The 20,044-nt window shown below is 37.3% G+C and overlaps 1 protein-coding gene across 3 annotated transcripts in view; it reads left to right on the top strand.

The window, feature by feature from the left end:
- NEXN (nexilin F-actin binding protein) overlaps positions 1 to 20,044 on the top strand; it is a 43,951-nt gene that overhangs the window by 12,642 nt on the left and 11,265 nt on the right. For 2 of the 3 annotated variants that reach the window (XM_029228105.1, XM_029228104.1), the window contains exons 5-9: positions 5,809 to 5,850; positions 7,026 to 7,217; positions 7,311 to 7,487; positions 10,068 to 10,256; positions 14,747 to 14,944. In XM_029228105.1, coding sequence (XP_029083938.1) covers positions 5,809 to 5,850; positions 7,026 to 7,217; positions 7,311 to 7,487; positions 10,068 to 10,256; positions 14,747 to 14,944 — 798 coding nt within the window. The remainder of the gene's footprint in view (positions 1 to 5,808; positions 5,851 to 7,025; positions 7,218 to 7,310; positions 7,488 to 10,067; positions 10,257 to 14,746; positions 14,945 to 20,044) is intronic. The other variant, XM_029228106.1, reaches the window with a different exon arrangement.

Here is a 20,044-nt window from a genome sequence, read left to right as displayed (position 1 = left end):
GTTGTTTTTGATGTCTGTCTCCAGTGGCTAAGGTTGTTTCAGTGGGTTGTGTAGGCTTCCTGGTGGAGGGGACTAGTGCCTGTGTTGTGGTGAATGAGGCTGGATCTTGTCTCTCTAGTGGGCAGGTTCACGTCTGGTGGTGTGTTTTGGGGTGTCTGTGGCCTTATTATGATTTTAGGCAGCCTCTCTGCTAATGGGTGGGGTTGTGTTCCTGTTTTGCTAGTTGTTTGGCATAGGTTGTCCAGCACTGTGGCTTGCTTGTCGTTGAGTGAAGCTGGGTGCTGGTGTTAAGATGGAGGTCTCTGGGAGATTTCCGCCGTTTAATATTATGTGGAGCTGGGAGGTCTCTTGTTGACCAGTGTCCTGAAGTTGGCTCTCCTACCTCAGAGGCAGAGCCCTGACTCCTGGCTGGAGCACCAAGAGCCTTTCATCCACACGGCTCAGAATAAAAGGGAGAAAATGTGGAGAGAATTAGTAGAAGTATGAGGAAAGAAAGAAGGAAAGGAGGAAAGGAAGGAAGGAAGAAAGAAGCAAAGAAGGAAAGAAAGGAGGGAGGGAGGAAGGAAGGAAGGAGGGAGGGAAAGAAGGAAAAAAGACAGAAAGAAAGAAGATATAGTAAAAATAAAGTATAATATAGTTATTGAATTAAAAAATATTTAGAAAAAAAAAAGTGACGGATAGAACCTTAGGACAAATGTTGGAAGCAAAGCGATACAGAGAAAATCTTACACAGAAGCATACACATACACCCTCACAAAAAGAGGTAAAGGGGGAAAAATCATAAATCTTGCTCTCAGAGACCACCTCCTCAATTTGGGGTGATTCGTTGTCTAAAGGAGGGAAGGAAGGAAGGAAAGAAAGAACGAAGGTAAAGTATAATAAAGTTATTACAATTAAAATTAATTATTGAGAAAAAAAATTTTTTCAAAAAAAACCATGGACGGATAGAGCCCTAGGACAAATGGTGGAAGCAAGACTATACAGACAAGATCTCACACAGAAGCATACACGTACACATTCACAAAAAGAGGAAAAGGGAAAAAAATCATAGATCTCGCTCCTAAATTCCACCTCTTCAATTTGGGATCATTCCTTGTCTATTCAGGTATTCCACAGATGCAGGGTATATCAAGTTGATTGTGGAGCTTTAATCCGCTGCTTCTGAGGCTGCTGGGAGAGATTTCCCTTTCTCTTCTTCGTTCTCACAGCTCACAGGAGCTCAGCTTTGGATTTGGCCCTGCCTCTGCGTGTAGGTCGCTGGAGGGCGTCTGTTTCTTGCTCAGACAGGACGGGGTTAAAGGAGCCGCTGATTCGAGGGCACCGGCTCACTCAGGCCGGGGGTGGGGGGGGGGAAGGAGGGGCACTGCGTGCGGGGCGGGCCTGCGGCGTCAGAGGCGGCGTGACGTTGCGGCAGAGGCCGGCGTGACGTTGCACCAGCCTGAGGCCCGCCGTGCGTTCTCCCGGGGAAGTTGTCCCTGGATCCCGGGAACCTGGCAGTGGCGGGCTGCACAGGCTCCACGGAAGAGGGGTGTGGAGAGTGACCTGTGCTCGCACACAGGCCCCTTGGTGGCGGCAGCAGCAGCCTTAGCTTCTCCCGCCCGTCTCTGGGGTCCGCGCTTTTAGCCGCGGCTCGCGCCCGTCTCTGGGGTTCGCGCTTTTAGCCGCGTCTCGCGCCCGTCTCTGGAGTTCCTTTAAGCAGCGCTCTTAAACCCCTCTCCTCGCGCACCAGGAAACAAAGAGGGAAGAAAAAGTCTCTTGCCTCTTCGGCAGGTGCAGACTTTTTCCGGACTCCCTCCCGGCTAGCCGTGGTGCACTAACCCCTTCAGGGTATGTTCAAGCCGCCAACCCCAGTCCTCTCCCTGCGCTCCGTCCAAAACCGAAACCCGAGCCTCAGCTCGCAGCCCCGCCCGCCCCGGCGGGTGAGCAGACAAGCCTCTCGGGCTGGTGAGTGCCGGTCGGCACTGATCCTCTGTGCGGGAATCTCCCCGCTTTGCCCTCCGCACCTGTCGCTGTGCACTCCTCCACAGTCCCGAAGCTCCCCCCTCCGCCTCCCGCAGTCTCCGCCCGCGAAGGGGCTTCCTAGTGTGTGGAAACTTTTCCTCCTTCACAGCTCCCTCCCACTGGTGCAGGTGCCGTCCTTATTCTTTTGTGTCTGCTTTTTCTTTTTTTCTTTTGCCCTACCCAGGTATGTGGGGAGTTTCTTGCCTTTTGGGAGGTCTGAGGTCTTCTGCCAGCCTTCAGTAGGTGTTCTGTAGGAGTTGTTCCACGTGTAGATGTATTTCTGGTGTATCCGTGGGGAGGAAGGCGATCTCCGCGTCTTACTCTTCCGCCATCTTCAAGGTCCCCCCTTTCATAACCGTTTTTATTGTGAGATTGTACTTGGCTCTTTTTCGCCTACTCTTTAAGTGCCTTAAATCTATTTGCTATGCTTCTTTCAGTTTCTACTACTTTTCTTTAAAAAACATGACAGGGAATTCCCTGGCGGTCCAGTGGTTAGGACTTGGTGCTTTCACTGCCGGGGCCAGGGTTGGAGCCTTGGTCAGAGAAGTAAGATCCTGCAAGCCACGCAGTGCAGCCAAAAAAAAAACCAAACAAACAAAAAAATTTTTTTAAAGTGACAAAGAAGGCAAAGCATATGCTGTATTTGCATGTCAAAGAAATTTATTTACCCTGACTTTGCAAATAACCACTTTTATGGCACAAACAGGCCATTTTTATGGTGACAAATAATGTCATATGCCAGATGAATTACAGAAAAGAATTGGAATTTCCTATATTTTATTACTTTGCATCTCTTTGTCTGAAGAAAGGTTGGTGTACTTTACCTCTGCCACCTCCAGTCATCAAAGATTAGTATTCATTTTGAAATGAAGTTTCGGACTTCCCTGGTGGTGCAGTGGTTAAGGATCTGCCTGCCAGTGCAGGGGACACAGGTTTGAGTCCTGGTTCAGGAAGATCCCACATGCCACAGAGCAACTAAGCCCATGCCCACAACTACTGAGCCTGTGCTCTAGAGCCCACAAGCCACAACTACTGAAACCCGCGTGCCCTCACACCACAATGAAGAGTAGCCCCCGCTCGCCACAACTAGAGAAAGCCTGCACACAGCAATGAAGACCCAATGCAGCCAAAAATTAATTAATTTAAAAAAAAAAAAATGACATTTCACAAGGGAATACAGTTATAAGGAGGGAGTTCCCTTATTATAATAAGGGGATACAATATATAATAAATGAATATTTTAGGTTATATATAAAATATATCACTATATGTAATTATATTTATAATACAAATCGTAAAATAAGGTAATAAAATATATAATTAAAATATATGGTGTTTGGCAGGAAATGGTGATTATGCACATGGGGTTAGTCTATCTCTTTTAAGTCTGTGCCCTTTTCCAAAACGCACTGATTACACTACCACCCCGAGAACTGAATACGGCAGCGGTTTCAAAAAGAAGAAATATGTGTGTTGAGGTGAATTTGAATATGATGAAGACATAGGATACTCAGAGAGAGATGGAAGAAAACTAATCACGAAAAAGAACCACTTTCTTTAGTAACCCTGGATACTACATGGCAGGGTGCGAGAGAATCTTGGTTAATAAAATTTTTAGCCTATTAAATTATTTGAGAATATGTCGGTAGAGCAATATAAACTATTAATAGTAATTTCATCTTGCAAATATGGGAAGTCTAATTTTAAAACCTAATTAAATACATTTTCCACTCAAATCTAATAAAATTTAATCTATCTTTGAATATAAGAAGTAAGGCACGACATAGTCAAGAAGAGTCTTAATGTTTGTTTGAAAAATCCTCTTGTATAAGTCCATATTCAAGAACACTATAGAAAGGATTCCTGAGTCAGACAGGTAGCTGAGTAACATTTAAGATAATTACCAGTTCTGAGATTCTAGGATATTATGATAAATTAAAAATAGGCATACTTCGTATACTGGATGTTGGAATCAAAGACCAATAAAATTTGGGGGAGAATCTTAATCTGGTATAATCTGGTTATCTTTGAGGATATTTTGATGGACAAGGTTAATGTCTAACAACTTGGAAAAAGAGAGGTTATTGGTGGGAGATTGAGATGTTGAAAAGAAAGGGGAGAAAGGAAGTTGATTTGGGAAGGAGCAAAAGGAGTTTTCTTTCCATAAATCAAAAGAAATAATTGGGAAGCAGATCTTCAATGGTAGTTTCTGAAAGCTAGCACTATAATTGAACTGAATATCTTAGTTCTCTATGAATATACTGAGACCATGGCCACTTAGGCAAATTCATCTTTTTGTTTGTTTGTTGAAACCCAACGGAAAAAAAATTCTATCTTTTGTTGTTTTGATAATGGTTTAAAATGAGCAAAGAATAAAGCAAAAGTAACAAAAAAACACCCAACTAAACAAAGAAAAACTATTCTAAATATAGTTTATTATCTACTGTAAGCTAATAAAAATCTGAGAAGGTTGTAGCAGCAAGAAAAAGAAATTTGGGGTTAAAAAATTTAGAATTTTTCTTCCCTATGCTCTCAATGTCTCACTTCTCACCATATCTCCTAGAACTTTTTATTGAGATTAACATGATTTGTAGAGGAATTGTTAACACTCTTTTGAAGGGAAATAATTTTGTAATTATTTTATTACAGATTCATTAAAATTTTTCATAGTATCATTTATCATTCAATAAAACCTTCATCATTTACACAACAAATCAGTGTAATAAATAATTCTGTAACAAAGCAAATTATTCTGAACAAAGCTATTTAAAATAAACTATTAAGATACAAAATAGACTTATTTTTAATAAATGATTTGTTCAGAATAATTTCTTTTTCAAGAAATTTGGTATCTTAATAATATGTATTATTTCTTCTTGACAGAGAATATAGAAAAGTGGGATGATGAGAGAACAGGGAGTTAGCCAGCCCAGTTCCTAGTATGAGACAAGGTACAGCAGAATTCCCTTAGACTGAGTGAGGAACAAACTACTTCCAGCTCTTTCACTGGTGTTAAAAATCAAATTAAAACAATAAACAATCTGAATTTTTACTTTCTAACTTTTTCCATTTTCCTGTTGCTTATGTCTCCTTTTCCTGAGATCTCAAACATTGTGTTATTTAAATCACCTTTCTGTCATTTCTCACTCTGTTATGTATTGTACATTAGCCTGCCCCTCAAGCCAATCTTAATGGCCAAATTGAGCTCCCTCTTTTTGAATGAGGGCCTTTCCTACCTAGATCTGTCAAAATATAGAGTAAACAATTATGATTTCCAGAATTATTTTCCTTTCTACACTAGCCATGTGAAAGCCTACACCTTTTACTGTGCTTTATTATTGTGTCAGTTATATTTTTGCCATCTATTTATATTATAAAATATAGTCATGATGATTATTTGATTGCTAATGATAGGTTTTCCTTTCGCTGTGGCAGAGAGAGAATGGGGAAATGTTTCTGTAGCTCCATTTAAATTGCTTAATTAATAACTGCTGGTTGTAAGCTCACAGCCAGATTATAAGAGTTTGGTCCATTATTCAAATTCCAGAATTACAAAGGTAGGCTTTATTTTAATTTTTTCTTAATATGTTGTTCCCTAGATAGTGATATCAAAATGCAAAAATTAATATAAAGTTTAATCTCTATTTAAAAGGACATAATTGGCTAATTTGGAGCAACATAAAAATACTTCAGAATGCTAAATTTTGAAATTTACCATAAATCACAACTAATACTTTTCAGTTGTATGTTTAAAACAAAAAGCAGAAATCGGATGTAATGTAATGATATAAAATTCTTATTCAATAGATTGAGGACATAAACAATACGGGAACTGAGTCAGCATCAGAGGTAAATGGACATTTCCTTTAATGAAACATTCACCTAAAATCTGATTCACAAATAATCTTTCAATTAAAAAACTTAAGAGTTTTTAAATTATAAATATAGCAATAACAACAAGGACAAAAATATTTTGCAAAGCAAGATCATACTTTTGCACTTTCAAACGCTATAGCTTAGTGTTTTTAAAGAAAAGTATGTTTTTGCTTTCATGGTTAGAGACATAAGTCTCAATTTGAGATACTCTGCCAAGGCTGTATATTTCTTGAACTGTTACTAATAGTTGAGATTGTTGAAAGCTAACATTTGAAAAAGGCAGTTTTCTTTTTATATCTGTCTTCTTTCCTCAGAGTTCCTGATAGTTTGTTTTGCTTATCACATACTAGCAGAGAGTACAGAATCTATTACCATGAAGGAATGTTCAAACCACAAAAATTTTAGTTATCTCTTTTTATCTAACAGAGAAAGTTAAAGATCAATCAATTTGATGGTGTGCCTAAAACTACAGCCACATAAATTGGAAGCAGTTTTATTTTAGGGGGCATGTGTTACATATTACAATTCTTTGTTTTTGAAAAAAGTTCAAAGGCAGTAACAGATGATGTAATAGAACTAATTAAAATGGATTTTAAAAACAAGTTTAAGAATATTTGAATAGGACCAAAGGCCAAAGAGTTTTGTCCATAATATAAATGTTTTCTAAATCACTTGGAAATACTGGGGGTTTTCTCCTTGCTAAAATGTTAGTTTTATTAAGTATTTAAAAACTTGCATGGAGAGAAAAATCAAACACAGAAACCTTTCTTGTGTGTTTAAACTGAAGCCATCCACCATCAAATTGATTTAGAGTATGCTCACATGCACATTACCTTTTGTGGGATGAGTGCACGGATAGTGAAATTCAGATAATTTCACGCAATTTTATCCAAACAGCTGTATTAACACCATCTTCTAGGAAAAAAGATGCTTCTTGAACCCTGTCAGCAGTGGATTTCAATAAGATTGACTCATCATGTACAATGAATTCAGAGAAAGAGCTATTTAATAGAAATCTGTTAAAAATATTAATTTTTGTTCTTCATAACATTGATGGCAATGTAATGAAATTCACCAATGATGGAAGTCCCATGAAACCTAAATTTTGATTAGGAAGAAATATGCTAATTATCTATTTTATAAATTAGGAAGGAGATGATTCACTGCTTGTAACAGTGGTACCTGTCAAATCACACAAAACATCTGGAAAAATGAAAAAGAATTTTGAAGATCTAGAAAAAGAACAAGAAGAAAAGGAAAGGGTCAAGTATGAAGAAGATATAAGATATGAAGAACAACGTCGGTCTCTCAAGGAAGCAAAGTGTCTTTCATTGGTCATGGTAATTTTTTTTAATAAAGAACAAATAAAAGCAGTTAAGTTGGTTAGCAGCATATCCCTTTATGATTAACAGGTTTTCATTATGTTTTCTTAGGACGATGAACTGGAAAGTGAGGCAAAGAAAGAGTCACTTTCTCCTGGAAAATTGAAACTGACTTTTGAAGAATTGGAAAGACAAAGACAAGAAAACCGAAGGAAGCAAGCTGAGGAGGAAGCAAGAAAACGTTTAGAAGAAGAGAGGCGTGCTTTTGAAGAAGCAAGGCGGCAAATGGTAAAACAAACTGATATATATGTAACATTTATATATGATATTATAATACATAATTATATTATGATACATAACATTTATATATTATATTATACAAATTATATATTATAATATGTTATACAAACGTTATATATAAAACATTTAATATTAAGGGAGGTAGCTGGCTTTAGATAAGGTTCATTGCTATAAATTTAAGGAGATTTTCTATATACAAGGGTCTGATTTTGAAACTGTATACATATTCCATATATAACATGCATTTATATTATTTTCTAGCTTTCATTTTGGGATATTTTACCTAATATGCCTTAAATTTTTATTTTTATAAATTGTTGTAAACATACAAAATAATTATTCAACAAATCTAATTTCTCTTCATCTGTTAGCTCAGCCTGCAATGTGTTTAATAGCATGGTGCAGCGCACTTTCAAGTCTAATCATAAGTGTACACTTAGTGTCAGTATATATATATATATATACTGAATATATATACAGATATATATATATGGGTAATGTATATAATCTAAGTGCTTAAGAGCATGGATTTTGGAGCCAGACTGCCTGGATTCAGATATCTAACCTTTATTGTGTACCCATGGACAAGTTATTGAACCTCTCTACATCTTAGTTTCCTCATTTGTAAAATGGTGAAAATAATTGTGCCTACTTCTTAAATCATTAAATGAGTTAATATAGAAAGCAGTTAGAGTAGTGTTTGGCATATAATAAGTGTTTCATTTATTTATTTATTATGTATTTTTATCTTTTTATTATTATTATTTTTGACCTCGCAGCACAGCTTTCGGGATCTTAGTTCCCTGACCAGGGATTGAACCCATGCCTCCTGCAATGGAAGCGTGGAGTCCCAACCACTAAACCGCCAGGGAATTCCCAATATGTGCTTTAAAAATGTTAACTGCTATTATTATAGTAACAGATTTAACAACAAAAAATAAAATTGAAATAAGAAAACACTGATTCCAAATCTTATTGCAAGAATTTAAGAATGGAACATATGTAATTTTTTAAACTTTCAGACTTTCTTGATCAGTTTTCATTAATGATGTTCTGAGGTCTATATCTCCAAAATTTTAATTTTCTAGATGTTTGTTTGAAAATGTTGTTATTGGGTTGGCCAAATTTCGTCTGGGTTTTTCTGTAAAATGTAATGGAAAAACCCAAACAAACTTTTTGGCCAACCCAATATTTTGGGTAGTTACAGTTGGATAATACCTACACATTTTAGATATCACTGGTGGTCAATCTAGTGAAAAGACATAGAAATATCATTAATTAATCAAATCATAAATTTCAGTGAGTATTTAATTAATTTAATTAGCATTACATTAGAATTTTAATTATAAAATCATAAAATTTGAATTGTATGTAAAATAGTTCCAGATAATGTTTTATCCATTTAATAACCGTAGTTCATAGTAAAAAAAATCCATGAAAATTACAGAATGAGAACTTTATTATGTAAGAGACTCAGTGTGTGTATACTTGAACCTCAATTTAAGTACACACACATACACACTTTTATTTTTTTTGGAAGATAAATTGTAGAATTTTTAATCAATGAAATACTATACAGCAATAGAAAATAATTAACTACAGGTAGCCCCATCGACACAGATAAATCTCACAAAAAACTACAAGATTCAGCAAAACTGTAAGTCAATAGGACCACGTACAGTATAATTTCTTATATGTAAAATTCAAAAGCTGCAACACTGAACAAATTTTTACATATTCAAACAAAGCAAAAGAATAACAAACACAAAATTAAGCATATTAGTTTCCTCTGAAAAGCCAGCAAAAGGTGGATGGGCTCTTGAAGGATACACAAAGACCTTCAAGAGTACTGGAAACATTCCATATCTTAAACTGAGTAGGACCCACATCTGTGTGTTGGTGTTACTTTTATTTATTTATTTATTTATTTTAACATCTTTATTGGAGTATAATTGCTTTACAATGGTGTGTTAGTTTCTGCTTTATAACAAAGTGAATCAGTTATACATATATGTTCCCATATCTCTTCCCTCTTGCGTCTCCCTCCCTCCCACCCTCCCTATCCCACCCCTCCAGGTGGTCACAAAGCACCGAGCTGATCTTCCTGTGCTATGCGGCTGCTTCCCACTAGCTATCTATTTTACGTTTGGTAGTGTATATATGTCCATGCTACTCTCTCACTTCGTCCCAGCTTACCCTTCCCCCTCGCTGTGTCCTCAAGTCCTTTCTCTAGTAAGTCCACACACGTGTTTTATGTTTGTTCTGGGAGAGTTAATGTTTAGTAAAACTTTTAAATGATTCCTTAAGAATTTTAAACAATCTTATCCATTTAAAAATTTGACTTGCTTGAGAAGTTTTATTTAACTTGAGTACATCTTTATTTGGAATTTTTCCAAATTTGATTTTTTAAATCATATGAGACGTTATAAAGGAAGGGGATTTTGGTCAAGAATACTAGAACAAAGAAACATTTCTGTGTAAGGTGGCTGAGTCTGTGCCTTTTGATTTATAATTCATTCCTGTCTTTGATTAATCCCAGTTTTTAGTAGTGAGTTGTTTCTTCGTTAGGTAAATGAAGAGGAGGAAAACCAAGACACAGAAAACATTTTTAAAGGGTACCGCCCTGGTAAACTCAAACTCAGTTTTGAAGAAATAGAAAGACAAAGGAGAGAAGATGAAAAAAGGAAAGCAGAAGAAGAAGCCAGAAGAAGAATAGAGGAAGAAAAGAAGGCATTTGCTGAAGCAAGGAGAAGCATGGTAAGATAGAATGTGACTGGAGGAGGCCATTGGGATTCAGTATGAGAAATCATTCAACTTTGGGGAATACCCTATTATTTCTGAACTTATATGCCAAAAGTAGGGATGGCATATAAGTTATTAAAGTCTTCTATGGCATAACACTGTCAGTTAAAGGTGTTTGCTTCATTATAGTGTTGAGAAGTTTCTGATTAAATTGCTATGCCTAGCATAGAGGAGTGTATGTTATCTTCCTTCTCTGGGAAGGCATGTTTTCCAGAACTAAGTATCTAAGCGAGGAGGGAGCGGGGTTCCTACCCCCACCTTTCCTTCCCTCCTCTCCATTCTCTTCTCCTTCCCTCCCTCACTCCTTCCTTCTTTTCCTCCTTTCTTTCCAGTATCCATCCCATCTGGGATGTATTAAATGATCAAAGCCATTTAATCACAATTAGTTAACTCTCCAAAATGCTTACCATCACTCTGGATATTGCTACTAAACTTAACTCTGTTACAAAGTTATACTTCTTATACCATTTTTAAAATATTTATTTATTTATTTTGGCTGCGTTGGGTCTTCATTGCTGTGCACGAGCTTTCTCTAGTTGCGGAGATCAGAGGCTACTCTACACGGGCTTCTCACTGTGGTGGCTTTTCTTGTTGTGGAGCACGGGCTCTAGGCGCATGGGCTTCAGTAGTTCTCGCTCGCGGGCTCTAGAGCATAGGCTCAGTAGTTGTGGAGCATGGGCTTAGTTGCTCTGGGGCATGTGGGATCTTCCCGGACCAGGGGTCAAACCCGTGTCCCCTGCATTGGCAGGCGGATTCTTAACCACAGAATCCAGGGAAGCCCCTATACCATTTCAATGTTTGTTAAATGTACAGTTACCTGACAAACTTTTTTTTAAGTAAGTTGACATGTGAACGCTGCATCCCCTTCCTGAAACATTTTAATTGGCTTCGATGATATCATGACCTGGTTTTCTTCCTGTGTCTGGGTGAGCTTCAGACAGATATATCCAAGTGTTTATTTGGCTTCATCACCCACCCAGATGCTCAAATCAGAAACCCGGGGGCCTTAAGCACTTCCACCTCTCGTTCATGCCTCACATCCAGTCATTCACTGTCTCATTTCCTATATCACTCTAAAAATTGATCAGTTTTCCCCCATTTCCCACTACCACTACTATAATGCAGGTCACTGTTATCCCTTGCCTGAGGCCAACTCCTAATTAATTTGCTTTCTTGCCTATAATCCATTCTTTCCTATAAAGCCAGAAGTGGTCTTTCTTAAAAAAAAAAAAAAAAAAGTACATTTGATTATGTTACTATTTTGCTTAAAAATTTTCCACGTCCCTTAAAACAAAAATCCAAACACTAAAATTTTTAAATAAATTTCTTTATAATCTTGCCCTAGTATTTTCTCCAGTTTCATTTCTTGATTCTTCCTTTTTTTTAAATAAATATATTTATTTATTTTTGGCTGCATTGGGTCTTTGTTGCTGCATGCAGGCTTTTTCTAGTTGCGGCGAGTGGGGGCTACTCTTTGTTGCGGTGAGCGGGCTTCTCATTGCGGTGGCTTCTCTTGTTGCAGAGCACGGGCTCTAGGCACACGGGCTTCAGTAGTTGTGGCTCGCAGGCTCTAGAGCGCAGGCTCAGTAGTTGTGGCGCACAGGCTTAGTTGCTCCATGGCATGTGGGATCTTCCTGGACCAGGGCTCGAACCCATGTCCCCTGCATTGGCAGGCAGATTCTTAACCACTGCGCCACCAAGGAAGTCCCTCTTGAGTCTTCCTTAATCTGCCATGTTTGTTCCAGACATACTAAATTTCTTTCCATTTCTTCAAAACGCTATGCTCTCATCTCTGGAACTTCATAAATGCTATATGAAACGTGTCTCTCTCTCTTTTCCCTGTGCTGAGCTATCTCCTATTCATATATTCCATTTCCTCTGGAAGCCTTTCCTGCTAATACAAGTTCCAGAAAGGTGTTCCTTTCATGTATTCTTAGAGCATTTAGTGCTCCCCTAGCATAGCACTAGCGCTGTATTGTTGTGGCTTATGGCCATCTTCCTCACTCAGTGAGGCTAAGACCACATCAAGCACATGACACGGGACTTCACTGAAGCCCGCGCACTCTAGGGCCCGCGTGTGGCAACTACTGAGCCCATGTGCTGCAACTAAGGAAGCCCACATGCCTAGAGCCCATGCTCTGCAACAAGAGGAGCCACTGCAATGAGTAGCCCGCTCACCGCAACGAAGAGTAGCCCCTGCTCACCACAACTAGAGGATGCCCACGCACAGCAACGAAGACCCAATGCAGCCAAAAAAAAAGAAAAAGATGGTGCTTGGACTTAGGGAAAAAAAAGCACATGGCACAGTGCATTCTAGTGTAACAAACTTCTTGTAAATGCTTGTGGAATACGTGATTTATTTTATTATTATTTTTTATTGAAGTAGAGTTGATTTACAATGCTGTGCCAATCTCTGCTCTACAGCATAGTGACTCAGTTATACACATTTATACATTCTTCTTTTTAATATTCCTTTCCATTATGGCTTATCACAGGATATTGAATATAGTTCCCTGTGCTATACAGTAGGACCTTGTTGTTTATCCATCCTATATGTAATAGTTCACATCTGCTAATTCCACACTCCCAGTCCTTCCCTCCCCCACCCACCTCCCCCTTGGCAACCACAAGTCTGTTCTCTATGTCTGTGAGTCTGTTTCTGTTTTGTAGATAGGTTCATTTGAGCCATATTTTAGATTCCACAAATATGGTATTTGTCTTTCTCTTTCTGACTTCACTTAGTATGATAATCTGTAGTTACATCCATGTTGCTGCAAATGGCATTATTTTGTTCTTTTTTATGGCTAAGTTGGAATAAGTGATATTAATACTATCTTATTAGGTAATCCTTGATTCACAAATGGTTTCTACACAGAAACCCTACAAACATTCTGAGAGCACTTAATTTCTGGAGAATCAGCTGGTTCAGAAGTGGTAGATAAGAAGTAGCTGTGAAGATCAGGAAATCTAGTCCTGGGAGCAGATTTTTAGGCCAAATCTGCCGTTTTATCATGACTCACTAGTGGAAAAAGTGCAGGGAAGGAAAATGGCATTAAACCAAGACTCTGGTTTCCTAAAGACATTTCTATATTAGGAAAGGAAAGAGAAACTTTTTCCTTCATTTATGTTGTTTTCTTACCTAGGGCCAAGTATTGTCATTTCATATTATTGCTCAGTTAACTCATATATTAATAAAAAATTTTTTGGCAATCTGTGGATTTTGAGACCATATAAACATTATTTCTGAGTTGAACTGGTTCTGTGGTAAAGCCTGTCATATATAAAACTTGGAACAAATAATAATTACTCTTTACCTCTCTTACTCCTGTGTCTAGTTCAGCCACAGGGACACAATTCAAGTGAGAGGTTTATGTATATACTTTCAGGGGTTAGAACTAGGTCATTGCTTTTCATGGCAAAATGTATTCCAAGTCAATGATTTAAAGGCAGAGTTTCTATCTGCAATTTAGAGATTGCCTATATACAGGGGATGATATTGTAATAATAAAACTGCTATTTAGGAGCTTACCATAGTGTCAGACACACTGCGAAGTGTTTCCAAACTTTATGTAATTCTCATGACAACTCTATGAAAGTTGTCACAGATAAGGAAACTCAGATTTAGAGAGGCTATGTAACTTGCCCAAGGTCATAACTAAATGGCAGTTAGACATGTAATTCATGAAATTACAAAGAGGTAGTCTAAATAGTTATTTATAATTTTATTAGAAAGACTTTTAAAGTTTGGAATTTCACCTTTTCCACATAGTATTTGTGTTGACTTTAGACAAGTTACTTTTTAGTGCCTCAGTTTCCTCATCTATAAAATGGGGATATTAATAACACCTACTTCACAGGGTTACAGAAAAATAAGTCAATACACGTAAAGTGCTTAGAATTGTACCTGGCAGCTATAAGTATTAACTATTATTATTTATTTTTAATTAGCCTGACAGTAAATAAATCAGCACAGTAAAATCACAGCATTAACTGATTTTTGCCTGATTATGAAGGGGTCATGATATCTAATTCATTCAGGTAAAAACCATGATTTAACTGAAATGCTCTATTTTAATTACCAGAATGGAGGTTCATTTTAATCCAATTAAAACATTTTCCCAATATTAGAACATCTTTTTAATTTTTTTAATTAAAAAAAGTTTTGTTGTTAGAACATCTTAATGTCTAATTCAAATTACTCATAGTATAAAGTCAAAGTATTTATTTGTGTTCACTGGAATGGAGACTTTATGGTCACCATTTTCTCTGTTACTACAAAATACTTTAGTCTTACAGTTTCTAATAATTCCTTCTTGTTTATTGTTTTATACTTTTAAAGAGAATTTTTGGTTTTTAGTTCAATGTGAAACCTTTCTATTCAAGAAATATTCCCTTTGTAGTATGTATAACTCTGGCAAGAGTGATAAAAGAATTATTTTAAATAGGTAGTAGATGATGACTCCCCAGAGATGTATAAAACAATCTCTCAAGAATCTCCTACACCTGGAAAACTAGAAATTAATTTTGAAGAATTATTAAAACAAAAAATGGAAGAAGAAAGACGACGAACAGAGGAGGAACGGAAGCATAAGCTAGAGATGGAAAAACAGGAATTTGAACAACTGAGACAAGAAATGGGAGAGGTAAGACTTTAAGAAGTGTCCATTTTTATTCCACAAATATTTAGTAATCTCAGTATTTCACATGCATTACCTTACAATAACTATCTAAGTATTGTTTTTACATAAAGGACACTCCTATGAGGCACGTGGTACAAGTTTCAGCATAGTTGAGTGTACCTTTCCAGCCTGCTATAACTCTACTCCTTCTTGCTAGTTTGAAAAATATATGAGATTCCAAGTGACTGAGATATTACTGTAGTATGTAAGGAAATATTTCTTCCTATATACCTCACAATTGTGTGAGATTACACCATGATTGAGAACTGTCGCTCTAGAGTATTTAATATACCCAGTTATACTTATTTTCCTTGAAACAGAATTAAGCTGGTAATCAAAATAAGAAAAAACTATAAGAGTACCATGGATGCTAATAGGAACATCAGTTTGGCAAGTCTTTGAATAATTTTACAGGCATACTGCATTTCATTGTGCTTCACTTTATTGCACTTTGCAGGTACTGCACTTTTTACAAATTGAAGGTCTGTGGCAACCCTGCATGGAGCAAGTCTGTTGCCACCATTTTTCCAACTGCATTTGCTCACTTTGTGTCTCTGTGTCACATTTTGGTAATTCTCTCAATATTTCAAACTTTTTCATTATTATTATATTTGTTATGGTGATCTGTGATCAGTGATCTTCATTCTTACTATTGTAGTTGTTTGGGGGCACCACAAACTGCTCCCATATAAGATGGTAAACTTCATCGATAAGTGTGTATGTTCTGACTGCTTCACTGACTGGCTGTTTGCCCATCTCTTTCCCTCTCTTCGGGCCTACCTGTTCCCTTACACAATAGTATTGAAATTAGGCCAATTAATGGTCTCTGAGTGTTTAAGTGAAGGTAAGAGTCGCACATCTCTCACTTTACACTTGGCCAAGAAGCGATTTGTCTCACTTTAAATTAAGCTAGCAAGATTAAGCTTAGTGAGGAAGGAACGTCGAAAGCTGAGATAGGCCAAAATCTAGGCCTCTTGGGCCAAACCAGAAGCCAAGATGTGAATGCAAAGGAAAAGTTCTTGAAGGAAATTAAAAGTGCTACTCCACTGAACACACAAATGATAAGAAAGTGGAACAGCCTTACTGTCGATGTGGAAAAAGTTTTAGTGGTCTGGATAGAAGGTCACATAAGCCACAACATTCCCTTAAGCCAAAGCCTACTCCAGAGCAAGGCCCTAACTCTCTTCAATTCTATGAAGACTGAGAGATGAGGAAGCTGCAGAAGAAAAGTCTGAAGCTACCAGAGGTTGCTTCTTGAAGTTTAAGGAAAGAAGCCACCTCCATAACAAAAAAGTGCAAGATGAAACAGCAAGTGCTGTTGTAGAGGCTGCAGAAGTTATGCAGAAGATCTAAGATAATCAAAACGAAGGTGGCTACACTAAACAATAGATTTTCAATGTAGACAAACAGGCTTGTATTGGAAGAAGATGCCATCTAGGACTTTTTTAGCTAGAGAGGAGAAGTCAATGTCTGGCTTCAAAGCTTCAAAAGACAGGCTGACTCTCTCGTTATAGGCTAAAACATAGCTGGTGACTTTAAGTTGAAGCCAATGCTTATTTACCATTCTGAAAATCCTAGGGTCCTTGAGAATTCTGCTAAATCTACTCTGCCAGTGCTCTATAAATGGAACAGAGAACCTAGATATAGCAATCTATTCACAACCTGGTTACTGAATATTTAAAGCCCACTGTTAAGACCTACTGCCCAGAAAAAATGATTCCTTTAAAATATTACTGCTCATTAATAGTGCACCTGAAAGAAACTTCTCTAGGCAGGAAACACAAGAAAAGGAAAAGATATACAATAACAAACCCAAAACAATTAAGAAAACGGTAATAGGAACATACATATCGATAATTACCTTAAATGTAAATGGATTAAATGCTCCAACCAAAAGACTCAGACTGGCTGAATGGATACAAAAACAAGACCCATATATATGCTGTCAACAAGAGACCCACTTCAGACCTAAGGACACATACAGACTGAAAGTTAGGGGATGGAAAAAGATATTCCATGCAAATCAAAAGGAAGCTGGAGTAGCAATTCTCATATCAGAAAAAATAAACTTTAAAATAAAGACTATTACAAGAGATAGTAAAGGACATTACATAATGATCAAGGGATCAATCCAAGAAGAAGATGTAACAATTGTAAATATTTATGCACCCAACATAGGAGCACCTCACTACATAAGGCAAAGGCTAACAGCCATAAAAGGGAAAATCTACAGTAACACAATCATAGTAGGGGACTTTAACACCCCACTTTCACCAATGGACAGATCATCCAAAATGAAAATAAAAAAGGAAACACAAGCTTTAAATGATACATTAAACAAGATGGACTTAATTGATATTTATTGGACATTCCATCCAAAAACAACAGAATACACTTTCTTCTCAAGTGCTCATGGAACATTCTCCAGGATAGGTCATATCTTGGGTCACAAATCAAGCCTTAAGAAAATTTAAGAAAACTGAAATCGTATAAAGTATCTTTTCTGACCACATGCTATGAGACTAGATATCAATTAGAGGAAAAACTCTGTAAAAAATACAAACACATGGAGGCTAAACAATACACTACTTAATAACCAAGAGATCACTGAAAAAATCAAAGACGATATCAAAGAATACCTAGAAACAAATGACAATGAAAGCCAACAACCCAAAACCTATGGGATGCAACAAAAGCAGTTCTAAGAGGGAAGTTTATAGCAATACAATCCTACCTTAAGAAACAAGAAACATAAATAAACAACCTAACCTTACACCTAATGCAATTAGAGAAAGAAGAAAAAAAACCCCAAAGTTAGCAGAAGGAAAGAAATCATGAAGATCAGAAGATCAGAAATAAATGAAGGAAACATGAAGAACAGAAATAAATGAAGGAAACAATAGCAAAGATCAATAAAACTAAAAGCTGGTTCTTTGAGAAGATAAACAAAATTAATAAACCATTAGCCAGATTCATCAAGAAAAAAAGGGAGAAGACTCAAATCAATAGAATTAGAAATGAAAAATGAGGGCTTCCGTGGTGGTGCAGTGGTTGAGAGTCCACCTGCCAATGCAGGGGATGCGGGTTCGTGCCCCGGTCCGGGAGGATCCCGCGTGCGGTGGAGCAGCTGGGCCCATGAGCCATGGCCACTGAGCCTGCGCATCCGGAAGCTGTGCTCCGCAGCGGGAAGGGCCACAGTGGTGAGAGGCCTGCGTATGGGGAAAAAAAAGAAAAAAAGAGATGTAACAAATGACACTGCAGAAATACAAAGGATCATGAGAGATTACTACAAGCAACTATATGCTAATAAAATGGACAACTGGGAATAAATGGACAAATTCTTAGAAAAGCACAACCTTCCGAGACTGAACCAGGAAGAAATAGAAAATATGAACAGACCAATCACAAGCACTGAAATTGAGACTGTGATTAAAAGTCTTCAAACAAACAAAAGCCCAGGACCAAATGGCTTCACAGGCGAATTCTATCAAACATTTAGAGAAGAGCCAACACCTATCCTTCTCAAACTCTTCCAAAATATAGCAGAGGGAGGAACACTCCCAAACTCATTCTACAAGGCCACTATCACCCTGATACCAAAACCAGACAAAGATGTCACAAAGAAAGAAAACTACAAGCCAATATCACTGATGAACATAGATGCAAAACTCCTCAACAAAATACTAGCAAACAGAATCCAACAGCACATTAAAAGGATCATACACCATTGATCAAGTGGGGTTTATCCTAGGAATGCAAGGATTCTTCAATATACGCAAACCAATCAATGTGATACACCATACTAACAAACTGAAGAATGAAAACCATATGATCATCTCAATAGATGTAGAAAAAGCTTTTGACAAAATTAAGTACCTGTTTATGATAAAAACCCTCCAGAAAGTAGGCATAGAGGGAACTTATCTCAACATAATAAAGGCCACATATGACAAACTCACAGCCAACATGGTTCTCAATGGTGAAAAACTGAAACCATTTCCACTAAGATCAGGAACAAGACAAGGTTGCCCACTCTCACCACTGTTATTCAACATAGTTTTGGAAGTTTTACCCACAGCAATCAGAGAAGAAAAATAAATAAAAGAAATCCAAATCGGAAAAGAAAAGTAAACCTGTCACTGTTTGCAGATGACATGATGCTAAACATAGAGAATCCTAGAGATGCTACCAGAAAACTACTAGAGCTAATCAATGAATTTGGTAAAGTAGCAGGATACAAAATTAATACACAGAAATCTCTGGCATTCCTATACACTAATGATGAAAAATCTCACAGAGAAATTAAGGAAACACTCCCATTTACCACTGCAAAAAGAATAAAATACCTAGGAATAAACCCACCCAAGGAGACAAAAGACCTGTATGCAGAAAACTATAAGACACTGATGAAAGAAATTAAAGATGATACAAACAGATGGAGAGATATACCATGTTTTTGGACTGGAAGAATCAACATTGTGAAAATGACTATACTACCCAAAGCAATCTACAGATTCAATGCAGTCCCTATCAAACTACCACTGGCATTTTTCACAAAACTAGAACAAAAAATTTCACAATTTGTATGGTAACACAAAAGACCCTGAATAGACAAAGTAATCTTGAGAAAGAAAAACGGAGCTGGAGGAATCAGGCTCCCTGACATCAGACTATACTACAAAGCTACTGTAATCGAGACAGTATGGTACTGGCACAAAAACAGAAATATAGATCAATGGAACAGGATAGAAAGCCCAGAGATAAACCCACGCACCTCTGGTCACCTTATCTTTGACAAAGGCAGCAAGAATATACAATGGAGAAAAGACAGCCTCTTCAATAAGTGGTTCTGGGAAAACTGGACAGCTACATGTAAAAGAATGAAATTAGAACACTCCCTAACACCATACACAAAAATAAACTCAAAATGGAATAAAGACCTAAATGTAAGGCCAGATACTATCAAACTCTTAGAGGAAAACATAGGCCGAACACTCTATGACATAAATCACAGCAAGATCCTTTTTGACCCACCTCCTAGATAAATGGAAATAAAAACAAACA

This window comes from Monodon monoceros, unplaced genomic scaffold (assembly GCF_005190385.1).
Source record: "Monodon monoceros isolate NGI ecotype Baffin Bay Population unplaced genomic scaffold, NGI_Narwhal_1 Super_Scaffold_18, whole genome shotgun sequence".
In the NCBI taxonomy this organism is placed as follows: domain Eukaryota; kingdom Metazoa; phylum Chordata; class Mammalia; order Artiodactyla; family Monodontidae; genus Monodon; species Monodon monoceros.
The sequence above is the reverse complement of the archived record's forward strand: the minus strand, read 5'-3'. Positions and strand labels throughout refer to the sequence as shown.